We start from the raw sequence: 14,668 nt of genomic DNA on the forward strand, positions 1-14,668 counted from the left end.
CAAAAATGAATTCATGGAATCATAATATATCATTATTTATAATATTATAGGGTCGCTGATACTTATGATTCCTTGCATCTTTAAGATATCATAAGACTTTATGTATATAACTTGGCCTATTTTACAACTCCAAGGCCCAGGGGAGAAAGAAGGAGAAGAGGATGAAGAAGAGAAAGAAGAAGAGGAGGAGGACATGGAGGAAGAAGGAGAAGAAAAAATAGAGGAAGCAGCAAGAGGAGATAATGACTAGTAAGGACGAGAGCTAAAACTATGAAATGACGCAAAATGCATCACTGCAATAAACCTACTTAAATTTTCTTCGCAATGTGTCCCATTGTATACGTTGACACACGAGCAGCTATATCCAACTAGTTTCTCCGTACACGTTCCTCCGTTAAGGCACGGGTTTGAGTTACAAGCTTTCAAAAAAAAAAGAACATGAAGAAAGAAATGTAAAACAGCATAAAGGGGCACAAAATTGTATACAAACGGTGTGTAGTCTCACACTGACTGTGTTAAAAAACAGTATTGACATAAACCTTTTGATATAATACAGAAAATACAATTCGCGTATAATTTCGTTATCAGAGACCAACTAATAATAATATCAACCAACATCTGTCAGCAACCACCCCATTTCCAACAAATAGTCTTGAGTTAAGGCTGTTTGAAAATAGCCAAAATAGTAATTTGAATTGCAAAAAACGAACGCAAAATGTCAGGTTATTTGAAAGAGTAATTGTCATTAATACTGTCAAAGTTTACCGTTGAGATGACTCGAACACAAGATAGTTTCTTTTACACAATATATTTTTTTTTGCAGATTGCTTGGAAGTTTCATGAGATGTGCACAATGAGCAAATCTTCTGCCTAAGTAAGCCCTGAACTTATAACTTAGTTTTCTCCTTTAAGCTCTGGCTCGGCTTCTTTTGCATTTAATCAAGAACTCGTTTATAGGTTATTTTAGGTCTATCTATTAGGTATCGCTGATCTATTTTGACATATGTATATAATATATATATATATATATATATATATATATATATATACAGCAAAAGAAAGTACCCACTTCTTTCAAAGGCTGCACACACAAATTCACCCCATAGAAATGAACAATTTAGTACACAGGTATGGTGCAATATCCATTAGTAATCACATACCCAACAGGAAGTGATTATCTTTATTACCAAGAAATAGTATAGTATAGTAGTATAGTATTTATTTTCCGTATAAAAAACAAAAATTCAAAATGCAAAACGGATGGATAGCCCATTTTCAGTTTAGTCGACATGACTATACTGTTCTTCCATGAAATGACATGTACAGCATCTTGGTCACTGAATCAAAAGTCACAAAATGTAACAGAATGAGCCGTCCAGGTTTTACACAAAAGTCAATGTCAAAGGATAAATAAACCAGACACAAACAACAATGCTCAATAATGTGTATGTCCTCCTCGTGCCTGGACACATTCCAGGCATCTCTGACGCATGCTTTGGACAAGTTGTCTGGCGTAGTCCTGGGGAAGTTCTGTCCATTCCTCCTGCAGAGCTTGTATCAATGTTTGCCGATTGGTAGGAGGCTATTCCCTTGATCTCACCCGTCTGCCAAGTTCATCCCACAGATGATCAATGGGATTGAGGTCAAGAGATCATGCACACCATGGGATGACGTCAATGTCCTGCTCCTGAAGGAAGTTGGTTGTGAACCGTGCTGTATAGGGTCTTGCATTGTCCTGGTGAAAGGATGTACCTGCAGGAAAGGGCGCAGATGGGGTCTCAATACTTCATCAACATAGCGCTGAGCTGTCAGATTACCTGCCAGGATAACCAGATGAGTCATATGGCTGGCTGATATGCCTGCCTACACCATCACAGAAGGTCCACCCCACCGATCAACTTCACGAATGCAAGATTCTGCATATCGCTCTCCTGCTCCGCGCCACACACGCTCCTGTCCATCACTTGTATTGACGCAGAACCTGGATTCATATGAAAACAATACTGCATTCCATTGTCTTCTGGTCCAGCGGCTATGCTCTCTGCATCACCTCAGTCTATTCCTTCTATGGATAGCGGTCAACTCCTGACCTCTGCAAGGCCGTCTTGATACCAGGTCCTGCTCCCTCAAGCGACGTCTCACAATGTCAGCACTGATAGGGTTATTATTTTGGCCCACTGTTTCTGCAGCTGTTTGGGTAGCTGGACGAAAACTATCTCGAAGATGTCGAAGGAGAATCCACCTGTCCTGATTAGGGGTTGTGACCCGAGGCCTTCCCCTTCTTTGTCTGTCACTTACAGTTTCAGTTTCCTGATACCGTGTGGCCAGTTAAGAAATTGCTCTGTGCGAACAACCAACACGTCTTGCAATTGCTCGATGACTTTCACCTGCCTCAAGCATCCCAATGCCCCCTAATCGTTGTTCGTGTGTCAAACGTGGCATGATTTTCCTGATGGAAGCTTGCTTAGACCAGAGTAAAGTACTGTTAAGTCTAAAACAGCTAACTGATTTCATTCTGAGAATTTGCATAATCAGGAAGGAGAGCATCCCTACATGCAGAGCACACTCATGAACATCATTTTTGACAAACAGGTGTTCACTTTGACATATTGGTTGTTAAAAATAAAAAATGTTGTCCATTCAGTGGCCATTTTTGCTCGGTTGAAAGTGCTTTTGTGTGGGATTTTTGATTCAGAGACAAAGATGCTTTGCATGTCAAGTTCTTCTTTGTTATGAAGATATTCAATTGCTTATGTGCATGTGATTAGTAAGGGGTATTGTAGCACAACTGTGTACAAAAATTGTTTATATTTATGTCGTGAATTTTTGTGTGCGGCCTTTGACAGGGGTGGGTACTTTCTTTTGCTGTCCAATTTATATATATATATATATATATATTATATATATATATATATATATATATATATATATATATATATATATATATATATATATATATATGTATATATATATATATTACGGCTTAGAATGTACTTTTTTCAAAATCAATTCAAAGAGAACATGAAGATAGAAATGTGAACAAGCCACTCAAAAACCAACAAAAGGTCATCTGGTAAGGTTTTTGAAAATAGCCAATATAGTAATTTAGATTGCCCCAAAAAGGTATAAATCATGCTAGGTTATGCTAAAAGAGTGATATTGTCCTATTGTCAAAATTTCACATCAAGAAGTTGACAAGAAAACAAGATACGAGAGTTTCTTTGACACAATCATTGAGATATGAACATTGTGCAAATCTTATTCTCCAGTTAGCTCCGAACTTCAAACCTAGTTTTATTCCTTAAGCTCTACAGTAGATTAGCTTCTATTACAGACTTCATGTACTTGTTTAGGTTATTCTTGATCTATCTTTACAATATTACTGATGTATTTTGAAAGTTATATATTTAAGCGCTTAGAATGTGCTTTTTCAAACTCAATGCAAATCTAAGAAAATATATTTTTGGGCGTCTTATATTGGTTTCAAATGCCAAAGGCAGAGAAACCCCTTCAATGGCAACTACACTTTGTGACACTGGAATGTTAAGATGGCACTCGATAATAATTCAATCCAGGTACTTTTAGATAATTCGTTTTTCTGATTTCCAAAGGAAAACAAAAAAACAAAAAAAGAAATATTGAGTGAAAATTGAATCTATTTTCGAGATCTAAAACAGAAAAACGGCATTTTTTTAATATTTTGATTCAAGAATGAAATATGTAAAAACAGAAAAAACATAAAAACGCGTTCATTTTTCCGTTTGACTGTTTTGGCATGTTCTAATTGAATTGAAAATGTCGTTTTCTTTTTCTGTTTCGCCTGAATGAAACAGAAAATTAAGCGCACCTTCTCGTTTCCCTTTTCGGTTTCGAAATCAGAAACACGCTTTTTCCGATCGCACCGCCGTCAAGGTGCAATTAGATAATTCCTTTTTCGTAAGCCAAACGGAATATTGAAGACCGAACCTTTTGCGAAGGAGGCGGAGCCAGAACTCGCATACATTTGTAATTCCGACGCTTCCTTATTCCGAAGTTTCGAATATTCCGAAGGTTTGTTTTTCCAAAGGTTCGTAATTGTAAAGGTTCGCCATTTCGAAGGTTCGTTATTCCGAAAACGAAATAAGGTTCATAATTCCGAAGGTTCGTTAGTCCGAAAACGAAATAAGGTTTGTATTTCCGAAGGTTCGTTAGTCCGAAAACGAAATGAGGTTCGTAATTCTGAAGGTTCGTTAGTCAGAAAACGAAATAAGGTTCGTTAATCCGAAAATGAAATAAGGTTCGTTTGAAGCACTTATTCTATGCATGTATTCCGTGTAATTCTAAAATATTCCTTTTCAGGTCTGATCATGAAAAATTATCAGCTGGCGCTGCGTGCTCGCATTATTTCCATTAGTATGTATAAGCCTACTTGTGTATGAATTCGAACAAACTGCTTAAAATCCCTCATTATGACAGTTTATCAAAAATATCAGCTTGCACTTCGAGCTCAAATAAATTAGTTAGTTCCATATGCGTCTTGTTCATTACATTGGTCAGAATGTTCAAATCTTAGGACCAAATTCCTGAAATTCCTATAAAATTTTGCTCGCTTCTCGCGTTCGAATTATTCAATCTTGTTTATAAGGATAAAGCTAAGAGATCACTCTTCGGACTAACCCTTAAAAGAAAAAAAAAATCAGCATTGAGCAGCTGATCGGGGAAAATGTAAATGAAATCACCCACCCTCCTTATTGGAGAAAGCTCAGTCCACATCAGTATAAATACAAATATGAATTTAATGTAAAATAAGTGCCCCCCCATATTCCAAAAAAAACTGGCTCGATAGCTGCGGATGGCTTTTTTTCCCCCGCCCCAGCCCCAAAAGAGGTATTTACCATCTTTTTTTTTTGGTCCAAACAATTAACCACCCCCGTGCAGATATATATATGTTCCTTTTACCAAACCATTTATGATTATATAAATATATATATATATATATATTGTTCAAGTTTATAAGTGGTGAACATTTAATCAAGACTAGATTTTTTACTAGACATTTAGAACTTTGACAAAACAGTTTAAAAATGCCTCAACACGCCCCTATCGATATTCAATCTGATAACTTCTATGATAACTATTCTGCCCTTATACTGGTTTTCATTAAAAACGTTAATAGTAATTCTTTTTATTAAATGCATTTATATTTTACTTGCTTAATTTTCAGTAAGTTTTACTTATGTTATTGTAAGCATGGTCAGTTTGGTCCATGCACATTTGTATCGTGTACATTTATTTATGTTTAAACCGAATTAAAAAATATGAATAATAAGTTAAATATTTGCAGGTCAAGCAATAACAGAAAATAATAATAATAATAATAATGATAATAATAGGCATTTATATAGCGCCATCTCTCTAGAAATATTATATTCCGAGGCACGTTGTTGATATCAATATTACCCCGGCTTTAGCTCGAGCTGCCATTCAGCGCTCATGCATTCAAGGCATCCTGCCGGGTACCCATTTACCTCACCTGGGTCGAGTGCAGCACGATGTTGATAAATTTCTTGCTGAAGGAAATTACGCCATGGCTGGGATTCGAACCCACGACCCTCTGTTTCAAAGTCAGAAGACTTATCCACTGGGCCACAACGTTCCAATAATGAACTAGCCTCACAAGCCTATGATTATTCCTTTGAGAGAATTCTGCGTACGTAAACGCACCTGGTAATGATAGATCAGCGTGGAGGTGGGGGGGGGGGGCATTGGGCATTTGCACCCCCAAAAAAAATCCCCGTAGGAAAGAAATACTATCTGTCCAAAATGGGGAATTTCCGTGTTTTTTCCAAAATGAAATGTGCCGTTTTTTTAAATGAAATACCCTTTCAAAGTATACATTTTAGGCTAGAAAATCCCATGGGGGGTGTTATCAGTTATTGTTAAAATGGCTTAGAATGACCAGTTTTAAGGCTGGAATATTTTTTTTTTGCTCGCCCCTTGCACTGGCAATTTTCGATGCATCCTATTAATGAGTCACTAAACGCAGTCCTTAGCAGGTTCCTTTTTCTGGTCAGTATATATCAGCTTGCACTTCGCGCTCGTGTTTATTCTTCAGTTACATGTAGATGCACATCATTTAATGACTGCCATGAATGCTCAGAATGTTTGAGCTTGTAATTCACGATCGCAACACCTCAGAAGGATGCCCTTTTAACAGTAACTGACAAAAAAAGAAATGAGTTTTACAGCATCAGCTTTTAAAATTTGTCCAAACCGCTCGCTCATTACACTCTCTCGCGAAAAGTAAAGCCTAAATATATATCTTACCATAATCAGAAATCACTTAAAAAAGGCTATGCTCTACTACTATATTTTGCTCCGCCGCCCTTCTTTTGGCCTCCCCATCCTCATAACAATTGAACAGCAACGGTGTTTCTACCCCCCCCCCTCCACCACGCTTACCCTTCGCACTCGATTGTTTTATTTTTCGGATTAACGAACCTTCCGAACAACGAACCTTATTTTGTTTTAGGATTAACGAACCTTCGGAACAACGGACCTTATTTCGTTTCCGGATTAACAAACCTTCGGAACAACAATCCTTATTTTGTTCTCGGATTAACGAACCTTGGGGACAACGAACCTTATTTCGTTTTCGGATAATCGAACGTTCGGAATAACGAACCTTATTTCGTTTTCGGACAAACAAACCTTCGGAACAAGGTATCTTATTTTGTTCTCGGATTAACGAACCTTATTTCGTTTTCGGATTCTCGAACTTCGGAACAACGAAACTTATTTCGTTTTCGGACGATCAAACCTTTGGAACAACGAACTCATTTCGTTTTCGGACTGACAAACCTTTGGAATAACGCCCAAAATGTTCAGAGTAACGAACCCCATTTCGGATTAACGAACATCGAGGTAAAATCAATTTACGTGTTTTGGAATTACGAACATTCGGAATAACGAATATTCTGAAGTATGAAGTGTAACCCATACACAAACTATGGCTGTCCGGCCTTGTCAAACATGTACTATCCATCTTGGTTTTAAACTATGGCTCTGCAAAAAATCACAGTTAGTTGCAACTGACTTTCTGTACATGCAGTACCGCCCGATAATTTGATTTGCACGTGTACCGCGATAAGATAGTCTCTGCTCAGATGCTAATTTGTTAAATAATATTTTAGACCGACCCCAAAGTACAATTGTTTGTATTACCATCACGTCATTCTAGGTGAAATATTTGTGTTTATATGGCATACATCAATGATTTGAAACTGAAATGCGTAGATAGAAAGGAGATGCTAGGTGCTTAGTTCTGGTTCCGCCCCTTTTGCCGTAAGCTTCAGCACTCGTCCATATTCCGTTTGGCCGAAGGAAAATGAATTATCTAATCGTACCTTGACGGCGATACGATCAGATAATTCGTGTTTCTGATTTCGAAACGGAAAAAGGGAAACAAGAACACGCGCCCACGTTTCTGTTTCGTGAATGCAAAATAGAAAAAAAGAAAACAAGATATTAAATCAATTTTCTGTTTCTTGAAAAAAAAGGAAAAATGCAATGTAATTTTGTATTTTCAAAGGAAAAACTAATAATTAAAATATTAAAAACAGTAAAACGGAAAAATTAACCGTTTGTCTGTTTTAAATTTAAAAAAATACTTTCCATTTTCACTCAATATGTATATTTTTTTCCGTTCCGAAATCATAAAAAAAAAGTTATCTAACAATGTTTGATTTGAAGTCCGGTGTTGGCATTAGTGTTGGTGCTAGTGTTGCAATTTAGTTTGCTTCCCCTGGCTCCAAAATCTATTCTGAGTTTGTAAAATTGATCCAGATCTCATTATTGACATATCATAAAATAGCGAGTGGCCTTTTTAGTTTTATACTCGTGTAAAAATTTACCTTACACCAACACCAATAGATCAACAATAAACTTGAATTCCCCCAGTATATTAATTTAATTCACTTTACTGACCCTGTACCAAAACTTTAGTCTAACTCTGTTCCCCACTGCATAAAAGTTACTGTTATTGTAACTTTGTCATCCAATGGTAACTTTTATATGATCTTTGATTTTGATTGGCTGTTGACCATCATTACTAGTGTAGTTATCATCTGATGGTAGAGCCACAATTATAATAACTTTCATGCAACGGGGCCCTGTACCTTCGTTTGTTTGTTTTATTGGCACCCTTAAAGGTATGTAACTGCAATTTTGCACCGATCGGGCCAAAAGGAGCACAAAGAATCACCCTTAAAGGATGCCATTTAATAATGATATTAACAATATCAAATTTATAGGATATTATTACCCCGGTCATTTTATTCATTTCAATCCCGCACAAAAAGTACACAATTTCCACTCCATGGGGAGCATTCCTTGCTCTCATCGCAGCCTCATTATGGCGCTGGCAAATTCAAACATACAATATCTTTCGCATCCTACCGGGTACCAATTTAGCACTTGGGTCGAGAGTGGCAAATTGTTGATTAACGCCTTGCAAACGGACGATAGACCGCGGTGGGATTCGAACACACGACCCTCTGTTTACAAGGCTAGGGTCAGAACGACTACACCACGGCTCTTCCATCATATTTGTCTGATGATGTTACAGAGACTAAATTGTTCTATTTTTTAAAGGGTAGGTTTAGATGGATTAGCATTGCGTTTCGATAAGCTCAAATTCTCCTTACCGCAATACTCAGTGGCATAGTGAGAACATGAAACCCTGACGGAGTCAGACATATTGTATTTTTTTAGGAATGCGAGTGAACGAAGCGAACAACACAAATATTGACTTTTTGTAAAGCATGTCATTTAGGAAAGGATACTACATTTTAACTCTTTCAATTTTATTTATCTCCTTTCCTTTGTCTTTTTCTTTCTTAGTAGTGATTTTTTCTATTATTTATTTATGTACTTACTTTTTTTTTTTTTTGGGGGGGGGGAGGTATATAGAGCTCCAAAACCCATCCATCTTTACGGCAGTGACTTACTTTGTATCATTAGCTTCATCATTATAACTCGCTATCAATTCAAATTCAATTTATATTGATTCATGAGGAAGAAAAAGAAGCAAAATAACAATAATATTAAGAAGAAGAAGAAAAAGAAGAAGAAAATAAAACAGCAAAAGAAGATGATGACTTAGGGCGAGAGCTAAAACTACGAATGACGCAAATGCAACACTGCAATAAACTTACCGATATTTTCTTCGCAATGTGTCCCACCGTATCCTCGGACACAAGAGCAGCTATATCCAAATAGTTCCTCTATACACGTTCCTTCGTTAAGGCACGGGTTTGAGTTACAATCTATTAAAAAAGAACATGCCGAAAGTAACGTAAACCAGCATTAAGGGGCCCGAAATTATAATTTTTGTACAAACGCTGTGTGTAGTCTCAAAGTATTGACATAAACCTTTTGATATAATACAGAGAATACAATTAGCGTATAATTTCGTGATTAGAGACCAACTAATAATAATATCAACCAACATCTGTCAGCAACCACCCCATTTCCAACAAATAGTCTTGAGTTAAGGCTATTTGAAAATAGCCAAAGTAGTATTTGAATCGCAAAAAGTGAACAGAAAACGGCAGGTTAATTGAAAAAGTAATTGTCCTTCATTCTGTCAAAATTCACCGTAGAGTCAACTAGAACACGAGATGCCAGAGTTTCTTTGACACAATGTATCTTTTTTTTGCAGATTGCTTGGAAGTTTCACGAGTCTCGTTTATCCGAAGGTTCCTTAGTCAAAAAACGAAATAATGTTCGTTAATCCAAAAGTTCGTGAGCCCAAAATTGAAAGGTTCGTTTTTCTGAAAATTAAGTTCATTCATTTATAGTAACAAAACGGTGTTGCAATTTTTAATTTCATTTCGTTTATTTCCATTTTCAACAATTACAGTTTGTTTTGTACATTTTGACAAAAAAAAAACATATTTCAAGTATCCCTGTACAAAAAATATATTCAAGATTATTACATATCAGGTTTGAAATGGAGGAGGCTGCTAAAAAGCGGATCTTGTAGAGTGCAGCCTCCCAATAAATATTCTTATAGTTACATAGCATATCAAAATCAAAATAACAACTTGATCATAAACCAGTTAAATTAAAACATTGAACAACAACTAGACATTTTTCAGCAACAGTTCCAACAGAGGTTGATACATGTGTATGTTGTGGTAAAATTAATTTATTGCATTTAAAATTGGCGCTTGGATCAAAAATCTTATTTTCTCTGAGCAATTGCTGCCTGATAGTGCGATTCAATTAATAATAAAAAATAACCTCCAGATTTAGTTAAGGGTGGGGTGCCATTTTTAAAGCTTCTGCTGGTTATGATAAAACAAAAATTCCCCGTAGAAAAAAATTGCTATTTTCAAAAGGGAAAATGCCTTTTTTTCCATATGAAATGTGCCATTTTTCGAAAATGAATACTCTGTTTGAGGTACAACATAATATATTTCAGGTTAGAAAATCGCTTATCTTTTTGCTCACGCTCGCCTCAGTTTTTTTTGTAGCAATGTACTCACTTTTTATTCTGGTAATAAAAATGTTTAAAATGTCCAGTTTTCAAGTTGGAATATAATTTATTCTAGGTAAGCGCTTTGTGCTCTTTTTCATGATTATGAGAACTTCGCAGAATTTTTTATTATTTCCTTTTGAAGTGTCCAAAAGTTTGATCTTGCGATTAGCGCTCGCGACATCTCGCATGGTATGCCATTTTTACAGTATGGCCTAATTAGCCTCATAATTGATTTGAAAGTTTAACCGTGTAAAAGCCTAGATATCGGAATTCACTTCAAAAAAAGGTTTTGCTCAACTGAATTACTGCAAAACACACAACGACATAAAGGACAATATCACAAAAAGGCCCATTTAGACATAAAAGTGCCCCCAAGTTACGTGCCCTGCCTTCCCATCCTTATACAAATTGGAAATGAAACGGTGTCCCCCCCCCCACGCTTGATGTTCTGGGGGCCGTTTCATAAAGCTGTTCGTAAGTTCAGAGCAACTTTAAGAACGACTGGTGAACCCTTCATACGCGCTTAACCATCGCCAATTCAATATACCATTTACCACAAGAAATGATCACTAGTCGTTCTTAAAGTCGCTCTTAACTTATGAACGGCTTTATGAAACCATAGATTAGATAGTCACAGATTATTTCACTTTTCAGATTAACGAACCGTCAAAATAACGAACCTTATTTCATTTTCTGATTAAAAAACATTCGAAATACCGACTCCTATTTCGTTGTCGTAATAACGAAGACCAAGAAATTTGTGTGAAAGCAGTACAATCGATAAAAGAAATCAATGAAAGTTGAAGAAAAATTTAACAAATAATAAAGTAATCAGCATGTGAGTGTTGAGATTGCTAATGAGGTGGACATTCTTCCTTTGTGATTGCGACCAACATTTGTGATACATGTATCATACTTATAAAAACTCCTCAATTACTTTTAAATGTTCTTTTTATGAGGTCTATCCATTTTAGATGACATAGTCTTGTTTTCATTGGTCCAGGGGGAAGTTTATTTGAGGCTTCGTAAAAAGCCAATGACGAAGAGCTTGTACTATCACGAGAATGGATTAAAAAAATAATTAAGTTTGGGGGTATATTATCAATTGCCAATAGGAGGATCTCCATTTTAACAGAATTAGTAATTTAGAAATTCAGATATTCATAACGTTCTTTATTGCTTGTCCAATTGTTCCCGAACTTTTGTTGATCATTTCTTCTATTTTTGGTACAAGCCGACCTGTTGCAAGGGTTTTGTGCTCGGTCAAAGTAGCAATCGTAGACCTACCTGGATGTGCGCAGTATAGGTTGACTTTATCTCTCATCGCCGGTGGTGTTCTGACTTCATATTCAGGATGATCACGAGTTAGATACTTGGGAACAGACTGCACTAATTCCCCGGTGTGCTCGGAAATGGTTTGAGGGCAGGCGATGTCTGGTATTGCTTCACATGTTTGGCCACCGAATACACCTGCTTCAGGGTAATCATGAGGGAAAAACGAAGGATAAATAAGAAGCTGACTGACACTGGCGTAACTTCTTTTTTTTTTCTTCTTCTTCTTCTTGCTCTTCTTTGTCTGTATGCTTTATCCTTGGTTTTTTTTTTTTTTTTTTTAGATTTCAGCCTATAAAGAGCTGTAAAATATGAAGGTGATATTTTACGCATGATCTAGAAAAAAACTTTTTATAGTGCAATTAATGGACTTAGGCCGCGCAAGAGAGTTGCATTTTTTTAAAAAAATAAATAAGGAGGTCCGGCGTATTTTTCGATCATTCCTCTTTCTCTTTTACCATTTGTTTAAAGTAATAACAACATTATTTGTACAAATAAAATGGTCCCCGAGTAAGTTTGAAAGGGTTTAACGTTATGTCTTACCGTAAAACTCGTGGTTCAGTATGACGAACACAGATAAGGCCGTCACCCCTAAATAATGCTTAAAGAGGAAGAAAGAGAAACGAAAATTTAACAAACTGTGAAATATTACACATGTACAGTTCACGTGTTACATTAATGTGAGAAATCGTGTACAACAACTTTTTTTAAATTTATGTGCTGTGAATGTTTTGATTATTATTATTGACTATTATTGACTATAAAAATGGTGAAGATATGATAATAATGAATAATATTGATGAAATGAGAAATAAAGGTATTTATTCGCCTTACAACTAAAAGCAAATCGAATGCATGTATGAGTATCGCTTAAATTTTCCAAAAATATTGCTCAATAATTAAAATGTTGTCGCAAGAAACACAGTCGAATGATTAATCCCTCAATTGTAACAATAACATAAGAAAAAGTGTAATACAATGTAACTCAAATAGTTAAGAACGAAGGAGAAACATGCATATGTCTGTATAGATACATAATTATGTGTGTGAACTAGTCTAGATGTGGAAATGTGTGACTATTTTTCCTGCCAGCATCCAGCTCAAAGGTGCGTAAAAATGAATAGGACTAAAAACATTATAATTGTGAAAAAGACGTCATACAAACCATTCTTATACACAAGTGAGATCTTCGCTAAAGTTTGGATAGTTATGTCTGGATATTCAAGTACGACCCGACTCTACCGAATTATCAGTTGAGCCAAAGTACATCGCCTTATATTGTGGCGTTCTTCTTTTATTGGTAATGAAATGTAAATAACCATAATCAGCCTAATTTGAACGATTTGATTAGAACAGGTCTTTGGCTTTCCGCATGAGGAAAAGCCGACAGCGCGCTCTCCTCCGCGATCGTACGCCAAGATTTTACCAATCGTCATAATTACATTTCCACTTTAATTATCTGCGTTGGAAAAAAAAAATTGAACAATAGTAGTGAATTACAATACAATACACAATTCACAATAATAAAGGCATCTTGACACTCTTTGAAAATGAGTTTAATAAAGGTGTTAAAGCATGTTTCCAGCTTCAAATCACCCAAGGCTTCGATCTCTGATGCTATGATGTGGAGTATGTGAAATACACCGCATGTGTAGATTAGCTGATTATGAGGATAACCATAATTTTTTTTTCTTTTATTTTTTTTTTCAGCATTATTGAACCAATATCGAAACACATATTGTGCAGAGACAATTTGATATATTAGCATAATTCTTTGGGAAAAAATAATTCAATTTTTTAAACTGGATCTCAGATATGGTTTCGCTGTTATTTGGACGATTACATCGTGGAATGGGACGCCTCAGTCCTACATGCGCTCACAGTCTTACACACTTGTAAACTATATCATAAAGCTCTATTTACACGAACCTTAAAGCTTATATGGTTTATTTTGGCCTTGATTACACTGATCAACTTTTTTTTCATGTTCTATTATATCATACTCATTTTTATTGCGTACTTCAAGTATGATGATTTGAATACATTCTCTTGCATGTGGAAGGGTTCAGTTGGTAGATGTGAACAATGATTATCAACCGATACCGAACCTATTGCATTGTAGAAATCACAACGCAATATAATAAATAAACTAATCTGCAATTTGTACTAGGCCTGAAGGTCAATCTACAATCAACAGTCTATCCTTATAATAACATTTTGCATTAATACTTCATAATCACCCATCTACAATCAACAGCCTATCCTCATAATAACATTTTCCATTAAGTCTTTATAATCACCCATCGACAATCAACAGTCTATCCTCATAATAACATTTTGCATTAATACTTCATAATCACCCATCTACAATCAACAGTCTATCCTTATAATAACATTTTCCATCAAGTCTTTATAATCACCCATCTACAATCAACAATCTATCCTCATAATAACAGTTTGCATTAATACTTCATAATCACCCATCTACAATCAACAGTCTATCCTTATAATGACATTTTGCGTTAAGTCTCCATAATCACCAAAGTTACTTCAAGGGGAAGATTGGACAGTAGATAGACCGCGTAATGAAACGCTCTACAGCGTTGAAAGTAACGACCTTTTTTTACCTTCAAGTTTGCGTATCGCGAGATGGTTGTGTACAAAACATATGACAGAAATGGTGAAGGGGTGAAGGAATAGACGAATTTTACATTTCATTTTTTATTCTTCAATTTTCTCCCCCTTAAATTTGAGATGAATATATTTCAGAGGTTTATTGGTAATAAAACGTGGAATTATTTCCATGCGCCACCC

At 35.9% G+C, this 14,668-nt stretch overlaps 1 protein-coding gene across 1 annotated transcript; it reads right to left on the bottom strand.

The window, feature by feature from the left end:
• Positions 1-246: 246 nt before the first annotated feature.
• LOC135154468 (fibropellin-3-like) lies at positions 247-13,140 on the bottom strand. The gene is made up of 5 exons (XM_064100624.1): positions 13,020-13,140; positions 12,398-12,455; positions 11,810-11,992; positions 9,195-9,305; positions 247-419 (listed from the first exon to the last, which is right to left on the bottom strand). The coding sequence occupies exons 1-5, from the start codon at positions 13,020-13,022 to the stop codon at positions 247-249; spliced, it is 528 nt and encodes a 175-aa protein (XP_063956694.1). The 5' UTR covers positions 13,023-13,140.
• Between the last annotated feature and the right edge of the window lie 1,528 nt (positions 13,141-14,668).

The sequence above is a fragment of the Lytechinus pictus genome, chromosome 6, assembly GCF_037042905.1.
Source record: "Lytechinus pictus isolate F3 Inbred chromosome 6, Lp3.0, whole genome shotgun sequence".
NCBI classification, from domain to species: domain Eukaryota; kingdom Metazoa; phylum Echinodermata; class Echinoidea; order Temnopleuroida; family Toxopneustidae; genus Lytechinus; species Lytechinus pictus.